This window comes from Heterocephalus glaber, unplaced genomic scaffold (assembly GCF_053883595.1).
Source record: "Heterocephalus glaber isolate CG9 unplaced genomic scaffold, H.glaber_assembly_v1.0 deba00000122, whole genome shotgun sequence".
NCBI classification, from domain to species: Eukaryota; Metazoa; Chordata; class Mammalia; order Rodentia; family Bathyergidae; genus Heterocephalus; species Heterocephalus glaber.
This window is the reverse complement of record NW_028258138.1, coordinates 3,650,701-3,671,084: the sequence shown is the minus strand read 5'-3', so window position 1 is coordinate 3,671,084 and position 20,384 is coordinate 3,650,701. Positions and strand designations below refer to the sequence as shown.

Below are 20,384 nucleotides of genomic sequence, written 5' to 3'. Positions count from 1 at the left end.
TCGATCTTGGCCATGTGTTGTTCACTGTAAATAAAATTTTAGTCGTTGGACATTCCCTGTGCCTTTCGCTCGCCTCTGTCCTGCCCCTGGACAGCATCTCTCGCGATGTCTGTGCGCCCGGGCGGGCAGCTAATCAACCCAGGCATTGTGTGCCGCCGCTGTGGTCAGCATTCTTTGGCGTTGAGGGCGCTGTCTGCACCTTCAGATGTCCACTCCTGCAACATGCTGTGAACGCCACAGGGCGGTTAGGTCACGGAGCCCAGTCAGCTCCGGCCGGGCCACCAGAGGACGGGAGGGGAAGAGAGCAGCTCTTCCAGAGACTGCTCGAGTCCAGCAGGCAGGAGGCGTGAGGAGCCGCTGCCAGGCCGCGGACCTCGGGGAACAAGACAGGGCCTGTCCAAGGTCCCACAGCGGAGGGAGCCGACAGACGGCCCTGAGCCCGCTTCCTCCCCTGCCTCTCTCCCAGCCCCACCACCGGCAGCTTAGAAATACCCAAGTCCTCCTCAGCCTTAGAGCACCGGACGGCCCGTGTCCCAACTGCACCCAGACTTGAAGCACCCTTCCGGCCCCACCCCGACCCATCTGGCTCTGGAAGCCCCGTTCTCGCTTCTGTGAGAGCGACTTGTTTGTGTCCACGTGTGCTATTTGCTTATTTCTCCTCATGTAACCTCCTTGGCCGTCACCCAGTTGCTGCCAAGTCCGTTTCCTTCCCTGTCAGGGCTGCATAGTATTCCACAGTGCATGTATAGATGCCACCTTCACTTTACCCATGCCTCACTGGATGGACACGAGGGCTACACGCAGGTCTCAGCTCCTGTGACTTCTCCTGCAATGGCCTCGGGAGTGCTGGTGTTACTTCCACGAGCTGACTTCATTCACTTTTTTTTGTAATTTTTTCCTTTTTTAGAGACAGGTTCTCACTATGTAGTCACCTTGAATTCATGGTGAGCCTCCTGCCTCAGCCTCCTGAGTGCTGGGATCACAGGCGTGCTCCACCACGCCCGGCCTGACTTCATCACCTTGGTCATAGACCGGGCCGGCAGGGAGCTGCATCACCATCCGGCCCTTCTGTTTCACCAGGGTACGGGGCTGGGCGACTCTCCTCCCCGCTGTGCCCATGGGGCCGTGGGGAGCAGGGGACTGGGGAGGGACTGAGCCCAGCCTCGGGATTGGGGGCAGGAAGCTCGGGGCAGCCTCGAGGGCCACAGTGGGGTTACCAGCACCCTGCCACACCGTTCACCTTGCGGGCCACGCCCCCTCCATAGGCCTCACCCACTGCCCCCAGGGTGAGGGCCCTCCGGTCCCGCTTCCCCAAGGTGTGAGGGCAAAGCCAGGTGCTCCGCGGTTCTCTTGCAGCTTTTCCTCCAGGGCCAGGACCTGAGCTTTCAAGGGAACAAAGGCCGGGCTTGATGCCGCACACCCATCACCAGCACCCGGGAGGCGGAGGCAGGAAGACCACAGGTTTGAGCCCAGCCCCTGGCAAGGAGGAAAGAAGAGTTTGGCCACCTCAGGTCTAACCCAGGATCCCTTCCAAGAGCTGTAGACTTACTAGAAAAAAAGAGAAGCTGGGTGTGGGTGTGCCTGGCTGCAATTCCCGTACTCTAGGAGGCTGAGTCAGGAGGATCTCAAGTTTGAGCCCAGCTTGCTTAATTTAGAGACTTACATAGACCCTGTCTCAAAATTAAAAATCAGAAAGGGCATTGGGATGTAGCTCAGTGCAAATCTCCAGTACCATTAAAAAGGAAATAGCTCTAATGGCGCAGGTGTCTGTTGGGAAAGGACACGATCTGGTGGCCGGGCCCACTGGCCCCTTCACCCCATGCCCCCCCACCCTGTCGCCCTGAGAGGGACACAGCTGGGCCACCTCACCCCAGGATCCACCCTTCTGAGCTCAGGGCAAGTGGGCAGAGGGCCTGGCCAGCCCCCTCGGATCTGGCCCTAGGGCGCGGTACAGGAGCTGTGGACCGGACCGCTTCGCCACAGGCTCCAGCCCAGGAGCTGCCCTGCCCAGCCCCAACTCCTTCAGCAAACACTGCCTCAGCGCCAGGCAAACAGGGCTGCGGTATAAAGACGGCCGACTCCCGTCTCCCTCGAAGTCCAGAGGGGGCCGAGCCACCATGGAGCGAAAGGTGACCTGCGTCCTGGCCCTGGTCCTCGTGCTGGTCCTCACCACCCAGGCTGAGGGCCAGGCAGGTAAGGCGGCCTCCCTTGGGGACCCACACTGGGAGGGGCTTCCCTGGCCGTCACCCTCTTCCTGGACTGACACTTAACGTCATGCTGCCGTTAGTGTCATGCTGTGACAGGAATTTCTGGCGTGGGGTACAGAAAAAGCATTTCCTGTCAGGCGTGGTGGCACACGCCTGTTACCCCGGCACTTGGGAGGCTGAGGCAGGAGGATCCTTGTAAGTAGGAGGCCAGCCTGGGCAACACAGTGAGTTCAAGGCCAGCCTGAACTACACAGGAGAACCTTAATCCTGAGTGCTGGGATGACAGGCGTGTGCTAGCAAGCCCGCAGGGCAAAGCATGTCTGTTTGGATATTCTTGTGCATTTTTATTATTACACCTCTTGGAATGAAAAAAGAAGAGGAAGGAAAGGGAGTCTGGCAGGGTCTGTGAAAAGCACTTCCCAAGCCATGAAGCTCCAGGTCAGCGTCCCTGGAGATCGCAGTCTTCAAGGGAGTGACAGCAGGAAGGGCTGCCAGTGTCCCCACGTTGAGGATTCCCACAGAAGGGGCAGGAGGAGCTGGGACTCTGTCACCTGGGGTCTCCCAAGGGCCCCCCAGGGCTGCGGGAGCAGGAAACGCAGACAGCTCCCATGTGGGAGACCAAGGGACAGGGGTGACACCTAGGAGGGTCCCCAGGCTGGCCTAGCCCAGCGGCCCTGTTCATTCGGTGTGGCAGCCCCACCCCACCCCCTGGCCCAGTCAGGAAGCTTGTTTAGGGTCCCCGGGGTCCGGTATCTGGTCGAAGAGATGCCTAGCGTCCCTGATCACTCACGCACAGGGGATCATGTGTGGTTCCTGTGTGCAGCCAGGGGCCAGCAGGACGGCTGATGTCCCCGCGCACGGGCACAGCCCCAGAGTCCTCCCACAGCTCCAGGGCCCAGGACAGATGGGGGACAGGGAGGTGAGGCTCCCGCCTCTTCCCTTAGTGCCCCAGCCGGATCCTAGGGGGCACCCCTGAGATCGCAGCCCCCAGTGCTGTGCCCAGCACACCCCACATCTGGGGTCCCCCTCTGCTCCAGACACCCCCTTGGACCCATGTGGCCCCGGCCCTGTGCCAGGCTGTCCAGTGGCTCCTTTGCTCCCAGCCTGACATCGGCCCCTCCCAGCCCACAGTGCCCTGACCCCACGCCCCTCGGCAGGAAGCCTTCCTCCTGCAGGAAGCCCTCTCCGCTTCGTCCTTCAACCCGCCCTGGGTCCTGCGGGGAGCCCCACTGTCCCCCCACTTCCCCTGCACACTGGGAGCTCGCACTGTGCCGCCTCGTACCTTGGCCCGTCGGACTCTCCGCCTCCGAGTCAGCACCTCTGTTTGGGTGTCTGGGTCCCGTCACCTGCCTGAACCCCTTTCTAGCATCAGATCACCGCGCTCCGTAGATACTGACTTAGTGGGAATGGAGTCCAGCAGTCACGTGCAGGCATGGAAAGACCCCGGGTGGGCAGCCCTCTCCTTGCACTGAGGCTCGCAGCCCACACTTCCCGTCCCTGCCCACGCTGACAGACAACTGCAACGTGGCCCCCAAGCAGCGGAACAACTGTGGCTTCAGCGGCATCACGCGGGAGCAGTGTGAAGACAGAGGCTGCTGCTTCAATGACAAGGTCCATGGTGTCCCTTGGTGCTTCCACAAGCACCAAGACGTGGAAGAAGGTGAGGCCCCGCGGCCCCGGGTGGGGCTCTAAGGGCCCACAGGGACTGGGCGGCCTCCAGCGTCCCTGGGGGTGGCCTGGAGGGCGCTGGTGTCTCCCGGCCCCTCTGCTGCCCCTGACTGCGCCTCGCCTCGCGGAGACTCATCTCGGGCTGGGGTGGAGAGGGCTTTGCTCACCCGCTTCCTGCTGAGTGAAAGCTGAGGCTGTTTCCTGGCGAAAAGGCCTCACTGTGCCTCTCCTCTCGCCCCCAGAGGAATGTGCCTTCTAGCAGCTGCTTCGGCTCCAGAGCTCGGCCACTTCCCCAGGAGGAGAACCCCTTCCCTTCTGCAGCCGGGTCGGTCACGCGGCGTAGACCAACTGCTCCAGCTTTGGGATCAGAATTGGCTTAAAATGAAGTGAGATGAGTTGTACTTGTGCCAGTCCTGTTAAAAGCGATGCGTGACATTTGTGCCTCTGGTTTCTTGTCCGGGTCCCAAGTCCGTGGGGTGTCCCAAAGGAGGTGGGGTCTGCCCATGCTGCGTGCCAGCTGCGGCCCCCCTTGGTGCCTGCCTGCAGATCACAAGGCTCTGGGCTGCGAAACCCATGGTCCTCCTCACCACACTCACTGGGTGCCCCAAGCCCCCTCTGGTCCTCGACTCCTTTACTTCCCCACACAGGAGCCGGCCCAGGAGTCCCGGGCACCTGTCTGAAAGGGCCAACAGTGAACACGCAGAGGCCCCTTGGGGACCCCTCCTCACCCCCCCATCTGAACAAGTGGGATTAGGAAGGGAGGGACACAGGAGCCAAAGTCACCTGGTCACCTTAAGCTGGCACAGAACAGATGCGCAGGGAAGGAGCCATTTGCAGCTGCCAGCTACGCCCCAGCCATGCACGGCCCTGGGGGATGAGCGCCCCCAGGGTGCGGCCCAGAGCACCCTGGGGGGAGCAGGGGAGCCCCACCCCAGTCGCTCCTACTCCTGGGAGCTCAGCCAAAGCCAAACAGGCCGAGGGCCCTGGAGTCCCAGCCCAACCCCAGGTGTCAGGGGCTAGCTGCACCCCCCTTGCCCAGGGACCCTGGGGGCACTGGAAACTCCTGCCCTGTAGCCCTGAGGGCGTGGGGAAAGCTGAGCCCAGGGCACCGCTCTGCTCAGCTAGGGGTCCCTCCCCAAACCTCAGCCTCCAGGATGCGGAGCAAGAGGCCCAGATCCCGGGGATCCTCTCCACAGAGACTGGGACCAGGAGTAGGAGGGATCTGTCCCCTTCACAAGACAGCATGCGGCCAGCCCTCAGCATCCACAGGGACTGGTCCAGGACTCCCGCAAGTCCTCCATGTAACATGGCAGGCTCTGGGTGGCTTATAGTGCCTGACCCAGGGTGAGCGCAAATAGTTGTCAGCCGGTATCCTTTTAGGGACTAAGGACAAGAGAAAACACCATCGACCAGGTGTGGCAGAGCATACCTCCAATCCCAGCACTTGGGAGGCTGAGGCAGGAGGATCCCTCCAGTTTGAATACAGCCTGGGCTATATAGTGAGATCAAGGCCAGCCTGAAGTACATAATGACATTGTCTGAAAAACCAGAAAAATGGGCTGAGGCTCAGTGCTAAAGAATTCTACCATGCAGAAAGCCTGGATTCGATCCTCAGCACCACACACGCACAAAGCTGGAGCAGGCACGTGCCTGCAATCCAGCACTTGGGAGGCTGAGGCAGGAGGATGGTAAATTTAAGCCCAGCCTAGGCTACTCAGTGACTTAGCAAGACCCTGTCTCTAAATAAATAAATAATAAATAATATGGGCTGGTAAACTCAGTACGGAGGCCCTGGGTTCCATCCCCAGCAAGGAAAAGAAAAGAAAAGCACACCACACATCCATCTTCAGTTAGGTACAGTTTTCCACATGTCTTTGAACCTGGTTGATCGCAAGTGTGAGCAGGGCCAGCCGGCTGCATGTGCACTGCGGCACACGTGCGTGTATGGTGCCCACGTGCAGGGAGGGTGGCCCTCTCTGGGTGCAGAGCCCGGCCCCCTCCGTCTGTTTGGAGAAAGCTCATCTGACAGGCTCTTCCCAACATAGCCTCAGACCTTGGCCGCCCTCGGAGCCTGGCCTGTGGTGACCGTGGACGTGGCTTTTGCTGGCCGTGTACCCCAGCATGGAGACAGCAACCCCTTCTGTGCCCTGCCCTTCCGGCTCTGCCCAGGAGGTGTGCAGGGCCGGCCTCAGGGTGTTGCTGCCCAAGCTTGGGGCGTGACCCGTGCCCTCTGGGGTCCAGCTGGTGCCTGTGCCTTCGGCCACCATTCTCAGAACCAGGGAGGTGGGATCCCATGACCTCACAGCTGACCTGTATGCTGGACACTGGCCACCCACTCCTGCACTCCTTCCTACCCAGCTTCTGGTCTGTGAAGGATGAGGAGAGAACTCTCTGTCCAACCTCTGCCAGCCAGAGGCGGCCATGGAGGCTGTGAGACACAGGAGGATCAAACTTTTGGGAAAGGCTTTCCTTCCTGGGTGAAAGAAGGCTGCCTGGCCAGGCCCTGTAGCCACCTTTTGAGTGTCATGGTACACAAGTGCTGTCTGGTGCTACAGCACCCATTCTGTGACACTGAGGACAAGCCCAGAGCCTGGGCCTGTGATTCTCCTCGTCTCCAGACACTATGTGAGTAAATCACGTGTCCCCAGGGTAACTTGCTGCCTGCTGGGTTTCCTGTCACTTGGCTACACTTTCCCAGAAATGAAGGGTGCAACCAGCCTCAAGCACTCAGGCAACCCTGAGCCTAGTGGAAATGGGTTCACTGGGACTCACAGCCCCTTGGTCACCCGGAGCTGTGTGGTTTTAAATGATAATTTCTAGGGAGCCAGGTGCCTCCCTCTGGGGCAGCTGGCAGAGGAAGAGCCACCCCTCAGGCAGGTGCCAGGCCAGGTGACAAGGAAACACTGCCACCCTTTGGTTGCCCTGGGGCCCCGCAGGTGGCGGAGCGGATGGATCCAAGAGAGCTGTCTTACGGCTGCCTCTTCCCTGGGTTCCCCAGAGACTCGAGGCTGCTCCACCATCCTGCACCCCTGGCCACCCCCTCCCAGGTGTGATGTCGACTCCACCATTGGGACCCAGGGCTCCTGCGCACCAGGGTGGGAAGGGTCACAATCTCCCAGGGGAGTCCTCTGCCATAGCCAGGGTGCCACAGCCTGGGCTCCTGTAGCCCTCTGCCCCATGTGCCATAGAGGGGAACTCGAGGGCACCGGACAGGGCCATGCTGCACCAGGAAAGTAACACAAGGCAGGAGAGTTCCAACAGTGGATGGCAAGAAGAGGCTGCTGGGAAAGAGGAGGCAGAAGAGGCTTCTGGGAAAGAGGAGGCAGGAGAGGCTGCTGGGAAAGAGGAGGCAGGAGAGGCTGCTGGGAAAGAGGCGGCAGGAGAGGCTGCTGGGAAAGAGGAGGCAGGAGAGGCTGCTGGGAAAGAGGCAGCAGAAGAGGCTTCTTGATGGAGACCACCCTGAGCAAGCTGAAAATTCTTAAATTGGCTTTTCATATTAAAAGTCTGAATCTCCTCTTAGCCCACAGTGGCTGTCTGAAGAGCCAGCAGTTGGTGTGAGGGACAGGAGCACCTCCCCACACCACTGGTCACAGCAGAGGTCTCCATGGTTCGTGACCCTGTGACGTCTTGGATGGCAAGACAGCAGTGCGCTAAGGGCAGCATGGAGAAAACTCCTACAGAGGCAGAAGTTCATCCACGGGAAGAAACAGATTTCCCATTAATCAGTGAGCTGCTCCTGCTAGAATGTCTTGTGCCCTTGTTGCTAGGACCCTGCTTGCATCAGTGCTGCCCTCTGAGCTGTTCCTGGCACCGCCCCTCACCCCTCCAAGAAGTGGAGTTCAATAAACAGCGGCCAGCTCCAGGAGACAGCGTCTCAGCCTGATAAGCGCTCAACCATGCTGGGCCCATTGACACAGTGAAGATCTCGCCTTGTCTTTTGTTATCCTGCACTGTACCCTCAGTTAGGTGGATGGGGTCTGATCAGCTCCCAAGAGCTGCTGGGAAAGAGGTGCACGTGGAGAGACACAGTGAATGTTTAAGTTAAAAAAAAAAACAAAACTTATTTCAGTAAAGGACACATTGCCAAGAACCATGAGATTAGCATATTTGAAGCCAGGGGAGTATTTTGAGGGGAATTCATGGCAATGTGTCTTTTACTGTAACAAATTTATAAAAATTTAAATATTCACTGCATTTTATGATCACACCATGTTGATCAACTGTTTACTGCAAATTCTGTCAAATAAAAACACACTGTGTCCTCATCCACCTGATTCACCGCACCTGGCACCGTTCGACTTCTGGATCTTCCTCAAAGTCAAAATGACCTCGAAAGGTAACTACTTTGAACAGATTCAGATCATCGAGGCAGCCAGGGCAGCCTCTACCGTCACTCAGGAAAGAGGACTCCAGAGCAGCGAGGACAACAGGAGTGTGTGTGGAGGGAGGGGATTCATAGAAATATGTCTTTTACTGTAATAAATGTTTCCCCAAAATTGAACGTTCACTGTATTGTTAGACCACGGTGAGCACATATATCTGCATATGTGCGTGCGTGTGCATGTGAGGGGGTGCTTTAGGGACCCAGAGAAAAGACAGACAAGGTGAGAGGCCAGCCCAGACCTTGCCTGCTTCTGTAAAGGCTGGGCCCCATCAGAGCAACCACTTGAGGCCCGGTCTCCAGCCACCTCCACCCGGTCCCCACGTCTGCCCACCCAGCTGCCCCCTGGCAGTATCCCAGTGTCCCTGGGGACAGTGCTTTTGAGCCATTTGGGCTTCCTGGAAGCCGTGATGGGGCAGCATGTCCCCTGCGCCCATGGCCATGAATCCCTGGGCAGGGAGGCCGGGAGCAAGGCGGGACCCACAGGCTCGGGGACACTCGGCCTTGGTGGTATGGGAACCAGGCAAACTGTGGGGACAAAGGTCACCAGGAGCGAGAACAGCCCTGCCCAGAAGGTGACTAATGGTTTGGCCACATCCCTGCCCAGCCACAGGCTCTTGTGGGGCCGGGCCCCGCCTGGAACCTGGGGAGCACAGGCAGAGTGTGGGATGAGGGCAGGCGTGCGGGACAAGCACTCCTGGTGGCCCCAAGCTGTGGGGTCCTCCTGGGGGGTGGAGGCCACACTGGGACTCTTGCCTCTGCTTGAGCCATGTGGCAGGGCAGCCTCACGTGTCTGTCCATGTCTCCTTCAGCCACAGAAGGAGACAGTCAGCTCACCCTGTCCCTGACCAAGCAGACGGCGCCTGGTACTGTCCTGCTGGCTGTGGCATCCTGTACCTGCACTCCGCCCACTGACTCAGAGAACCTTCCTTCTGGACTCTTCTTCTAGGACGCCTGAAGTTCTTCGGACAAAAGTCCAGGGAGCCTCTCTCAGGGAGAGAGTCACTTTGGGGAGCTCTCAGGGGCAGATGGACAATGGCTGTGTGAGTTGTGTCCCCCAACCCCAACACCGAGTAAGGACGTGGGTCAGGGAGCCTCGAGGAAGTCAGGTTTGTCATGAGGCTGAGGAACAGGGAGCCTGAGGGGGGTCCTGGTTTCCCGTAGCCACAAGATCCAGCCAACTTTGCAGTCCAATGCTCTGACCCTGAGCTATGCCCCCAATCCAGCCAACTTTGTATCAAAAATAAGAAGAAAAATTGTCTCAGTACGGAATATGTGCCATGTTTTCTTGTCTTTATTCTCTAGACAATAAGGTAACAACCGGGCCCAGCGTTGACACAGGTGCCAGCCCTGTTGGTGTGCTCCGAGGCTCCTGACAAATGCTCCCCACTTCCTGGCTCTTTCGGTGGTCGCCTGCCTGCATCTGGGGTCCTGGTGCCTAATTCTGCAAAAGGTGATGAGGAAAATCGGAGTCTCCCGAGACGAGAGAGGTGCTGAGAGCAGACTGTGGACAACAAGGAAGCTTTGCTGGGCTAGGTGCCACTCCAGTGATGGTCACTTGCGGAGTTGGTGACCCGGAAGACGCCTCATCTGAAAGGAAGGACAGGAAGCCCAGGGCCTGATTAGCAGTCATGCTCCTCGGACCACAGCTGTCACCCCACATCAGCCACGCACAGGCGACCCGTCAGCCCCAGCGTGCAGGCAGAGGGAGCAGGCGGGACTGCAGCTGGCTCAGGTACCCAGCCCCTGAGGCTCAGGCCCGTGGAGAGGACTCACTGTTCCCAAGCCCTGTTCACCTCAGGGCTTTGGCCGAAACCTCCACTCCGGCCCCTGCTGCCATGGGGGACTCCATCCCTTCACCCAGGCCTGGGGTGTCCCTGTCTGTCCCCTCCCTGCACCTGGGCTGTGGACCGAGTCAGTGCACCGTGGGGCTGCATGCCTGGATGCTGTCGCTGAACCTTTCTCCTCCGCAGCTGGGCATGAACTTGGAGGCTCTGAGGCTCCCAGGTAACTTTTCAGACAACGGGGTTTTGTTCACAGACTGTTGAACTAAAGATCAAACCAGGAACTAATAATTCCCCAAGCCAAGTTTGCCTTGAGACCATATTTGTATGGTTAACAGTATCATAGAGCGATACCATGGACTTGAGAAAACTTCCTCATCTTTCTTTGTGAGCAGAGGAGGGGTGAAGAGGAAGAGGAAGGGGCGAAGAGGAGGTCTTAAAATGTTTAGTGCTTGTGAGGCCGTCCAGAAATGTCAGCCGAGGAGGAAGACATCCAGCTGGCAGTTTCTGGAGCACGGGGCTCGCTGGGCAGTGTCGAGAGGCCCTGGGAAGGAAGGACAGGAGCCGAGGTCCAAGGAGATTACAGAGCGTGACCTGGCCCACGCAGGACCACTGAGGGCGTTTCTGCATCGTGCTCGGTTCTTTACGTGCGCAGAGTTGCACTCTTTGGAGGGGGACAGAGAGGCACGAGGGGCGGTCACCCACACCTGCCTGGCAGGTGCTGGGAAGAGAGCCTGAGGCACAGCGGAGTCCGAGGAGAGGCAGCGGGATATTTCTGCATTCGGTCTCAACTGGTTTGGCAGTGGCAGTGGGGAAGGGGTCAAGCTCCGTGCCACCTGCAAGTTCACCTGGTGGCCTGCCACAGTCCCCAGCACCCCGGCCCAAGGTTCCTGGGTCAGATTCAGGACACTTGAGGTGGCATTGAGGACCAGGACGTCAGGACCCAAGGTCACCCGCCCTTTGCTCCAGAGAGGGATACCTTCTGTATTTTCTGAGATTCTTTGCCCCACGAACTCCCTTGAGCCTGCTTTGCCCTCCTCCTGCCCGGCCGCTGCTCTGGGCTTCAGGGATGGGTGAGCACCCAACATGGGTGGGGGAGTCACAGCCTCACAGAGGGGCTCGAGGGAGGCTCTGCGGGCCGAGGGGGAGTCCAGGCTACCCAGTATCAGTGGGGTGTGGTGGCCCGAGGTTCCTGCAGGGGTGGGGTCAGCTTGTTTCAACACGGCTGCAGCTGGCAGGCAGCGGATCCGCTACTCTGGGATACACAGGCACCGTGCCCGGGTTCCCGGGAAGCAGGGGCATTGGGAGGGACCTCAGTCCTGGGAGGTGCAGGGTGGGGACTCATTGGAGGCCCTTCCGCACCACCAGGGTCCCAGCAGCATGGAGTAGGAAGCTCACACACCATGGGATGGTTAGTTCTCCAGCCACAAGAGGGAAGAAATCTGGGCACCTGAGAAGCAACCGGCAATCAATAAACCTAGTGCACAGTTTTCAAGGCCAGATTACAGAGCGAGTAAAAAATGAAGACTTACTTCTATAACATTTTACTTATAAATGAAATATAAATACTTCCCTCCATCTTGATTTTTAAAATTCGTTTTAGATCATTTTAAGACTATATATAATACAGGAGTAAATAGATTTTTTTTAAAAAAGGGCTAGATAGTTGATATTAAAGGTTTTATGGGCCATGTGGTCTTCACCACGGTGGCCAGGAAGCAGCAATAGGCTAAGAGGGAGAGCATGGCTGCATTTCAATAAAGCTTGCTTTAAAAAACAGGCAATGAGCCAGGCCTGGTGGCACACACCTGTGATCCCAGCACTCAGGAGGCTGAGGCAGGAGGATCAGCACAAGTTCGACTCCAGCCTGGTCTACACAGTGAGCTCAAGGCCGGTCTGGACTACATAGCAAAAGTCTGTTCTCAAAAACAAGCAGAAAGCAAAATGTGCCAACTCCTACCGCAATACATCCTTTTGCCTTGACATGCAGTATAAATGGTTTAAGTATTTTTGAGTTCAAAAATTGGCCAGATCATGGTGCAAACCAACAGCAACCACAAACACAGAACACCTGCTACCAGAGAGACTTCTCAGAGCCATTTAACTCCGGGCCGAAACCTCTCTCGAGGGAGGGAGCATGAGACCACACTCCACAGCATGTTTGGGATGGGCTTCTGTTCACATCCACCTGGAGGCACCCCGAATGCACCACTGGGGACCGCTCCTCTCTCACCCCTCCTGAACTCTGCACCCCACATCCCCCCAGCGGGCTCATCATTTGCTGCTTCTCCTGGCTCGACTCACATTTTTCCCCGTGAGGACCCATTGCTACCCTCTGTGCTGATCAGCACAGCCAAACCCCAGATGCCGGGAAAGGCATGGGGTACCGGTCTCCAGCCCGCCCTCCAGCCGGGGACACTGCCTGTGCCAGTATGGGTCATGAAAATGCCCCTCCCTGGTGACACAGTGAAGTGCGACGCTATCAGACTCAGCTCTTAGGGGAAGGGGCACCCCGGGCAGTGTCCAGCAAGTCCTCCCCTCCTGTCAGAGACGGGCACCCCAGTCAGGACAGCGGCCGGGCCGCCCTAGTTCCGGTCCAGTCCCCGTCTGGCTGATGCTTTAGGGTTGCAAAGGTCAAGGAAGGAGAGCGTGAATCCCTTTCTCCAAACTCCCCTCAAGTCCGGCTCCCTTCTCCACCCTGAACCTCAGTACATGGCCCCCTGTGGCCAGACCCCAGGCTGGGTGCTGGGATCCACGGTGTGTGGGGCTCGGGGCTGGCGTGGCTCCCACCTCACACTTGCTTGCTGTGTTACTCGGGCAAGGTCTCCACTCATCTGGACTATGAAATGAGAAGAGCAATGACAACCCTCCTCTGGGTCACGGCAGGGTGAAAAGAGATGCATTTATTTCTTTTTGGGGGATTTTATCTGAGACAGCGTCTCGCTCTGCAGTGCAGGCTGGCCTTGAACTGGCAGTGGTGAACTCACAGAAATCCTCCTGCCTCAGCCTCCTGAGTGCTGGGGATTACAGGTGTGTGCCACTATGCCTGGCTGGAATGAGCTAGCATGGAAAATCCTTAGGATGTTCCCAGAGTTGGAAGTGAGAGCTGAGTCTTCAGTGAAATTAGTACAGGGACCAGGACAATACAAATCCGCCCCCAGTGTGGCGTGGCTGGGTGCTAGGACTCAGAGGGGCCAAGGGCCCCGAGCCTGAGGGAGCAGAGAATGCCTTCAAAAGAAGGGCTGAAGCCCCAGGGAGCCTGGCCCCTACAGGTTGTGAGCAGGCAGAAAGCGACAGGGAAGCCACTTAGCGCTGTTTCCACAGATAGGGAAGGCCCGGCTCACCTGGTGGGCAGCGCTGCGCTTGAGAGGTGAGCAGGCCTGGACTGGGCTCTGCTCGGGAATGTGGCGGAGGCAGCCAGGTGTGGGCCTGAGCAAGTCCAGCCAGGTGGGCACAGCAGCCTGCAGAGCCCTCGCCTGTGCGGAGGGCGGCCAGCCGTCACTTCAGCCTGAAGTGAGGTTCACTTCACTTTCACCTCCCTGAAGGGAAGCTTGGAAGGCCCTGCGGGACAGGGGCAGGTTTCCCGGGGGCAGTGTCTCTGAGCTTCCGTTGATCTAAACGCAGTACCTCACCGAGTGGGGAATTTCCACTGGGTGTAGATTTCTGACTCTCCCCCGCAGCCTGAGTATGAGCTGTGGTCCAAATATATGGTGAATGTTTAAATGTAAAAAATCCTTACAGTAAAAGACTCAGGCCACGAATGCCCCTCAACGCCCTCCCTTCACTCCCATGACCCTCCTCCCACCTCCATGCCGCTTCCTGCAGCAGCTCTGGAGTCCTCTTTCCTGAGAGTCTTTACGAGGCCTGACAAAAATAGGGTAAATGCTGCCGCCCAGCGCCACCCAGCAGAAAGGCAGCTCGTAAAGACAGGACGCTGTGTCCTCAGCCACCCTAGTCCCGGATCTGGCACCGTGTGACTTCCGGCTCTTCCCCAGAGTCAAATGACCAGGACAGGGAAACGTTCTGAATCCATTCAGGACGTGGAGGCAGCCAGGAGAACGCAGCTAAAGACACTCAGTAAAGAGGGTTCCAGAGCCGCGGCAGGAAGGGGCCAGGGCGGTGGGAGGAGCGCGTTCAGAGAGAGGGGGACTCATGGCAATGCGTCTTCTACTGCAGAGATTTTTAAAAATTGAAACATATTTCCACTACTTGTTTCAATGATGTCTCACCTGTCCGTTGCCCCCAGTTTGTGCTGCTTCATATTCGAGCTCGTGGGGCCCCTCAGGTCCCCTGCGTACAGTTTACCTTTCTCTCCACCTGCTGTAACAATCTTCTTCCACAACTTGAGCACACCACCTCTCGATGTGCTTTACCTTGTATTTCCCTTCCTTATCATTGTTTGAGCTTCTGGCGCTTGCAAGTTTCTGTGTCTCATCGGGTTCACACAGCATCTGACCATTATTTCTTCCATTTCCTGACCACCTCGTATTTCTCCATCTACCTTTTCCTTCCTCTCCCCTTGGCCCACTAATTCCAGGTAGGTGAGACTGGGTGGTATCGACTCAGAAGTCCCGGAAATTCTGTTCATGTCTTCCAGCCCTTCACGAGCTTTGGCATGGGTGTGCACTGATTCTGAGCACAGGGGCCTTCCCTTCCACAGTGGCTTCTAGTCAGTATCGAATTTAAGGCCCAAACAGTAATTACTGCATTTCTGATGTTCTAATTTTCAACTCTTTCTCCTTTTTATTGTGGGACCAGAAATCGAACTCAGAGCCTCACAGGCAGGCGCGGTACCACTGGGCTACATCCCCGGGCCTGTAGTTTTCAATTCTAAAACTTCCATTTGGTTCACTTTTAGTTCTCACTTCTCTACCGAGATTCCTTTTTTGTTGATGTTGTTCTTTCGCTGTATTTTTGTTTTCAAGTATTTGACTGGTTGTGAGCCGTTTCGGGGCCGTCTGCAGCCCCCAGTCTCTCTCCCGTGGCTGTGGGCCTGTGCGCTCATTTCTTCTTGTGCGCAGTCAACTTCAGTCCGTGTTGCTCATGGCTGCCAGGCTGCACGTCTGGATTTGGTTGTCTTCCTAAATTCGGAGTTCAGATCTGTCCATCCATCAGTGTAACCGGCTGAACTCTGCTCCCCTAAATGTATCTGTTGAAGCCCTGATCACCAAGACCTCCGGCCATGACTGCATTTGCCAATGGGGTCTTAAAAGAGGAAACGGAGTCAAAAAGAGGCTGCTGGGGTGGGTTCATATCCGAGGTGACCAGTGTCTGAAAGAGGGAGACACATTTATGCCAACCCTGGAAAGATCACGGGACACCCTGGGACAGAAGCCGCCTGCGGGCCCGGGAGTGGCCTCGGGAGGGACGGCCCTGTCCTCCTCCATCTTGGACTTCCAGTCTCCAGACCCTGAGGAAATACAGCCCGGTGTGGAAGCCCCAGACCACGGGCTTTTCTCCCTTGTCCTTACCAGGTTAATTCGGGACCTTACCTCACGGTGGATTGATGTGGATCTTCCCAGACCTGCTGTGAAGTCGGGCTGGCCTGGTCTAAGGCACCCTTGTTCCCCAGGGTCCCCCAGGAGGTGCCATCTGCACCTCTGCCAAGCAGTGAGTGTTCAGCCCGCTGCTCCCCTAGGTGCTGGCCCCCTAGAGGGCCCAACCCTGGCTCCAACCCCAAGAGCCCTTCCCCCAACCCCAAGAGCCCTTCCCCCAACCCTAAGAGCCCTTCCCCCTGGCCTTAGGGCAAGGACAGCTCAGCATTTGACAGAAGCCCCAGGGATCTCCGCTCACATCCTGGGGCTGCTTTTCTTCTCCTGCCCTGAAAACCCAGGCTCCAGGGGAAGTGAGGCCGATCCCAGCCCATTCTCCACCCCGGCCGTGTCCTGTCTGCCTTCTGCTGCTGTGAATCTGTGTCATCAGCCCCACATGTTGGGGTGATTGTGGGGCTTCCAGAACCAGAACCCAGCTGCCAACGCCCTCCTGTCTGCTCCTCCTGCCTCCCCTGCATGGATAGCAGCGCCCAAGGTGTGAGCAGGTGAAGACCTGCATGTCCACAGGGTGTCTGGTAGGTCTGCAGTCCCACAGGGACAGTGCAGCAGGTGGGCACAGGCGTCAGCTGGGGCGGGCAGATGACCAGCTCTGAGGCAGAGGCAGTGACGTGCCCTGGCCATGCAGTCACAGTGGGGAAGAGGTGGGCGACCTGGGACTTCGGAAGTCAGGCTGCAGACAGGGAAGGAAGGGACAGATGGGCAGCATTCACAGAGGGAAAGCAGAGCCATAAGCGTTTGAGGGTTAGGGTTTAGAGGGCAGGTGTAGCGGCAGCCACAGAGAAGGCTAGAAGTGTAGGGAGCAGAGAGGGCATCTGCATGCTGTCTATGGGGCTCACATTCTGAGCATGGCCGCAGGAGGGGAAGTGGAGTGGGAACAAAGGGTGCTAGAGAGGGGAGATTAAAATCCAGGCAAGTATGAACTTGGAAGACACCAGGAAGGCTGCGGCCGCCTGTGGTTCTAGCTCGTGGCATGGTGCGGGCCCAGAGAAGAGCTGAAGTCTGTAACCCAGGAGGCAGCTTGGTGGGGGGCCTCGGGGCAGGGCGTGGGAGTGGTGTGGAGGCTGAGCAGGGTTCTCAGCCCACAGCCACTGTTGGGCTGCCCCATGGCTCGGTGGGGGACTTCTCCACCCCATGTGCCTCCATCATGTTCACTTCCCCCGTAGCCCTGCTCCCAATATGTCAAAAATTCCTGTGGTGGCCAGGACTTTATCAGCAGCAATGCCCATTTAATCCCTTCCTGGGTGTGACCCCCGGGTGCCCAGCTCCAGCCATGCTCATGGCCCATTTCCAAGTCAGCAGCCTGGCACAGTCCAGCTTCCTGCCCGGAGCCAGGCGGGGGCCCGCAGCCTCGCCTTTGAGGGGCATGGCTTCCTCCCGGGTGGCCGGGTTATCTCAGCTCCTTCTCCTAACAAAGGCCCAAGGGCTGGGGAGGTTTCCAGGGCTTGGTGAGCAAACAGACAGGAGATGATAAATCTCCCTGGCCGGTGGCGACTGTCCATTCTGCTGGCCGCCCCAGTGCAGCAGAGTGGACATGCGTCCTCAAGATGCCCTGCTCCTGGCCGTGGTCCTCATGCTGGGGCTGTGTGCCCCAGTCGGGGGTGGGAAACCTTGTAAGTGCGAGCCTCATGTGCTGGGCCAGGGAGCGAGGGACCCCTGCAAGCTCCAGGGGTGGGGGGTGGATCAGCCCTTCACCTCTCCCAAGTCAGCCTGGGGGGCTGAGGCTGTGAAGGAAGCTGGGATCCGATGCTGGCTCAAGGGGCTCCCAAGACACCTCATTCCAACCTCCAAGAAAGGCAGAGACCATGATGGGGGCCACCAGGGAGTCAGGAGGGCCCACTCCTTGCTGACCTTCCACCCCGACCTTGCCCAGCCATGAGGTGGCTTCTTTGCCGCAGGGTTGCTTTTGCTGCTGCTGTTCTTCTTTTTAACAAATGAGGCAGCTTCAGCCAAGGCCATCAGCTCCCCAGAAGGACCTTCACAGTTCAAACACAGGCCTGATGAGGCCCTGCATCCTGGCTCTCTGGGAAACAGAGGGTCCCTGAAACCCTGGTCCAGGGAGCAGGGCTGACCTCTGGCCTCTCCACAGCCCCCTGCCAGTGTTCCCGGCTGAAAGTCAGCAACAGGAAGAACTGCGGCTTCCCACACATCTCCAGCAACCAGTGCTTCAAGAAAGGCTGCTGCTTCAACTCCAGCATTGCCGGGGTTCCCTGGTGTTTCTACCCCCTGCCCATTCAAGGTGACCAGAGCCGGGCCTGCTCCGGGGGAGACTGGGCAGCACAGGACATGGGTCCCGGGAGAGTCCAGAGCAGTGCAGGCCTCTAGCCTGGAGCTGGCCCAGCCCAGATGGTCCAGGGCAGTCAGTCTAGGCCTGGCGTAGGCTGGCTAGTCTCTGGTTACCCTGACTGCTAAGTCTGTGACCACTAACCCAGGCTGGTTAATATAAGGCTGGCCCGTGCCAGTTAGTCTAGAGCAGTGGTGGCAAACCTATGGCATGTGTGCCACAGTGGGCTGATTGTTATCACTGAAAGCTCTGGAAGGTTCGCCATCACTGTCCAGGGCTTAGGCAGGTCAGTTAGTCTAGAGCAATGCAGGCTGGTCAGTCTGGGCAGCTAACTCAGAGCTGAAAATGCTTCACTCACCCCATTTGCCCTCTGGGCAGCCTGTGTACGAACCTAACAGTTTTGCTTAATTGGGGCCAAAAAAGTTATGTACATTCCTTCCAACTTCACACCCGTGACTTGGAAGAAGAGTCCAAGAGGAGACAGAGGTCCTCACTGGAGCACCGGCCGTAACCCTGCTAGCAGGGTCCCAGCCGGGTGTGCTGGTCCACACGCAGGGAAGGGCTTTCCTGCCTGGGACTGCTGCTCGGCGCTCGCCGGGCTTGGCAGGAGAGCCAGGCAGCGGTGGTGACACAGACACGGCCGTCCCTGAAGGCAGCGGTGGTGGGTTCCAGCTTTGGCCAACATTTCCCAACCTTGAAATTCACTGCCAACCTTTTCTGGCCATGGTGTGGTGAGCTGAGCCGCCCCATTCCCCAGAGCAGAACCCAGAATCCAGTGAAGGCTGCCGATTGCCCAGGCCCGGATGTGCCCTGACCACCCACGCAGGCTCATTCTCAGTGGGAAACGGGCCAGCCGCTGGGCACTGCGGTGCCTGGCAACGCCTCCTCTGAACACGCTGAGCCGGGCAACCCAGGGCCCGCGGGCAGCGGGACCAGGGCTCCTAGGCCTCCAGCCTCACAGGGTCCCCTCACTGTCCCTCCGGCCAGTGACCCAGCAGTGCCTTCCCGAGCCAGGGTCCGAGCAGTGCGTCATGGAGGTCTCCGACCGCAAGGACTGCGGCTTCCCCGGCATCACCCCCAAGGACTGCATCTCCCGCCAGTGCTGCTTCAACAATGCGGTCCCACGGGTGCCCTGGTGTTTCTTCCCCAAGCCCGTGGAAGGTACGGGGCCGGGTCCCTGGGGGTATCGGGGCGGGTGGGGGCCTGTCCGGGCCGTGGTGCCGTTCAGCTGGGCTGCTTCAGGGGGTCCAAGCCACCTTCCTGAGAGCCGGGATTCCAGATGGCCCTACAGCAGCTTCCCGGGCACCCCGGGCTCACACGGCCCCACCTCGGTCTGGGCACCGCGCCGCCTCTGCTCCGCTCATCCCAGGTTTAGACACAGCCATGTGCCTTGCGCCATGCAGCACGAGCGATGGCCAGCAGCCAGGCCTGGGCCCTCCTCCCCTGCTGCACCTCTTCATCCATTTCCCCACCCCCTCCCCGGAGAGTCTGGGGTCCCCCAGTGGCGCGTGCTCCCCTCCCCTTAGAGACAGATGGACCTGCTCAGTCAGGGCAAGGCTCCCTCCTGACCCCTCCCTCGGGAGGAAGCCCGGCCCCACCACTGCCCGTGCCCCCTCTGCAGACTGTTATTACTGAGAAGCCCTGAGGCGCCTGCTGCTGAGGACCCCCAGCTCGCTTCCTGCTGTGAAACCCTGCTCCAGCATCCCTGGGTTTCCTCGTCCTCCTGTGCTCCTTTTGTGTGGCTCAGTGCACAACTTCTTCAAATAAAGAAAGCCCTTGGCATCTGCTGCGTGTCGCTTTGTGTTCATGGACGCAGGGGTGGCACTGACAGTGTGTGTGCACATGCGTGCGCATGCATGAGTGTGTTCACAGGTAAGTGTGTGTGTAAGCGAGTGTGTGTGCAGTTTTAACACCCCTTCGTCACAGATGCATTGAACTTCAGAGTCCGTCACTTTCTGGCTCCTAGCACCTGATCCGTTTTTACCCACTCGAATGACCTTGACCCTAATCAGCAATCTCAGGGTGAACTGACAAACTACTGTGCGCATCCCAGTGGCACGGCCGTGTCGGCTTCTTCCTTCGTGGGTGGCCATGAGCACCAGGGGAGTGCACAGGGCTCTCCCGCTCTGCGCCACCCACCCGGCTGGAGGCGTGAAAGGTGGAAGCTGGCCTCAGCGCCGAGGCCGTCCCTGCAGGGGGATTGCATGTCTGCTCCGTCCAGCTAGGGCCGGAAGTGCTGAGTGGTGAAACAGACTGGGCTTTCTGTAGCTCCGGACTTAGCTCGAGTCACCCAAAGGCCCATCAGAGATGCCCAGGCATCTGCCCTGGAGGACAGCAACCTTCAAAAGTATCTCTTTGAGGGACGGATCTGGCCCTGCACCTGCCCCAGGACCCACGTTCTCTCCTGGGGTCTCTAGGGTGCTTCTGTCCCTGCTGCCTATCCCTGCCACTCCTCCTCCCCTCCATTTCCCTCTGGGGTGCAGAGGTGGCCGGGTCAGTGCAGGCCCTTGG

At 58.4% G+C, this 20,384-nt stretch overlaps 1 protein-coding gene across 1 annotated transcript; it reads left to right on the top strand.

The window, feature by feature from the left end:
- Positions 1 to 105: 105 nt before the first annotated feature.
- On the top strand, positions 106 to 19,637 carry Tff2 (trefoil factor 2). Its single transcript, XM_087181773.1, has 7 exons — positions 106 to 227; positions 1,943 to 2,193; positions 3,721 to 3,867; positions 17,065 to 17,202; positions 17,679 to 17,828; positions 18,861 to 19,034; positions 19,495 to 19,637. The coding sequence occupies exons 1-7, from the start codon at positions 106 to 108 to the stop codon at positions 19,506 to 19,508; spliced, it is 996 nt and encodes a 331-aa protein (XP_087037899.1). The 3' UTR covers positions 19,509 to 19,637.
- Positions 19,638 to 20,384: the final 747 nt, after the last annotated feature.

Coding starts and splice junctions, on each gene's coding strand:
- Tff2 (XM_087181773.1), top strand. CDS start 106: ATGTCTGTGCGCCCGGGCGGGCAGCTAATCAACCCAGGCATTGTGTGC. Junction 228..1,942: donor GTCCACTCCTGCAACATGCT/GTGAACGCCACA, acceptor ATCTGGCCCTAG/GGCGCGGTACAGGAGCTGTG. Junction 3,868..17,064: donor GCACCAAGACGTGGAAGAAG/GTGAGGCCCCGC, acceptor GGAGATGATAAA/TCTCCCTGGCCGGTGGCGAC.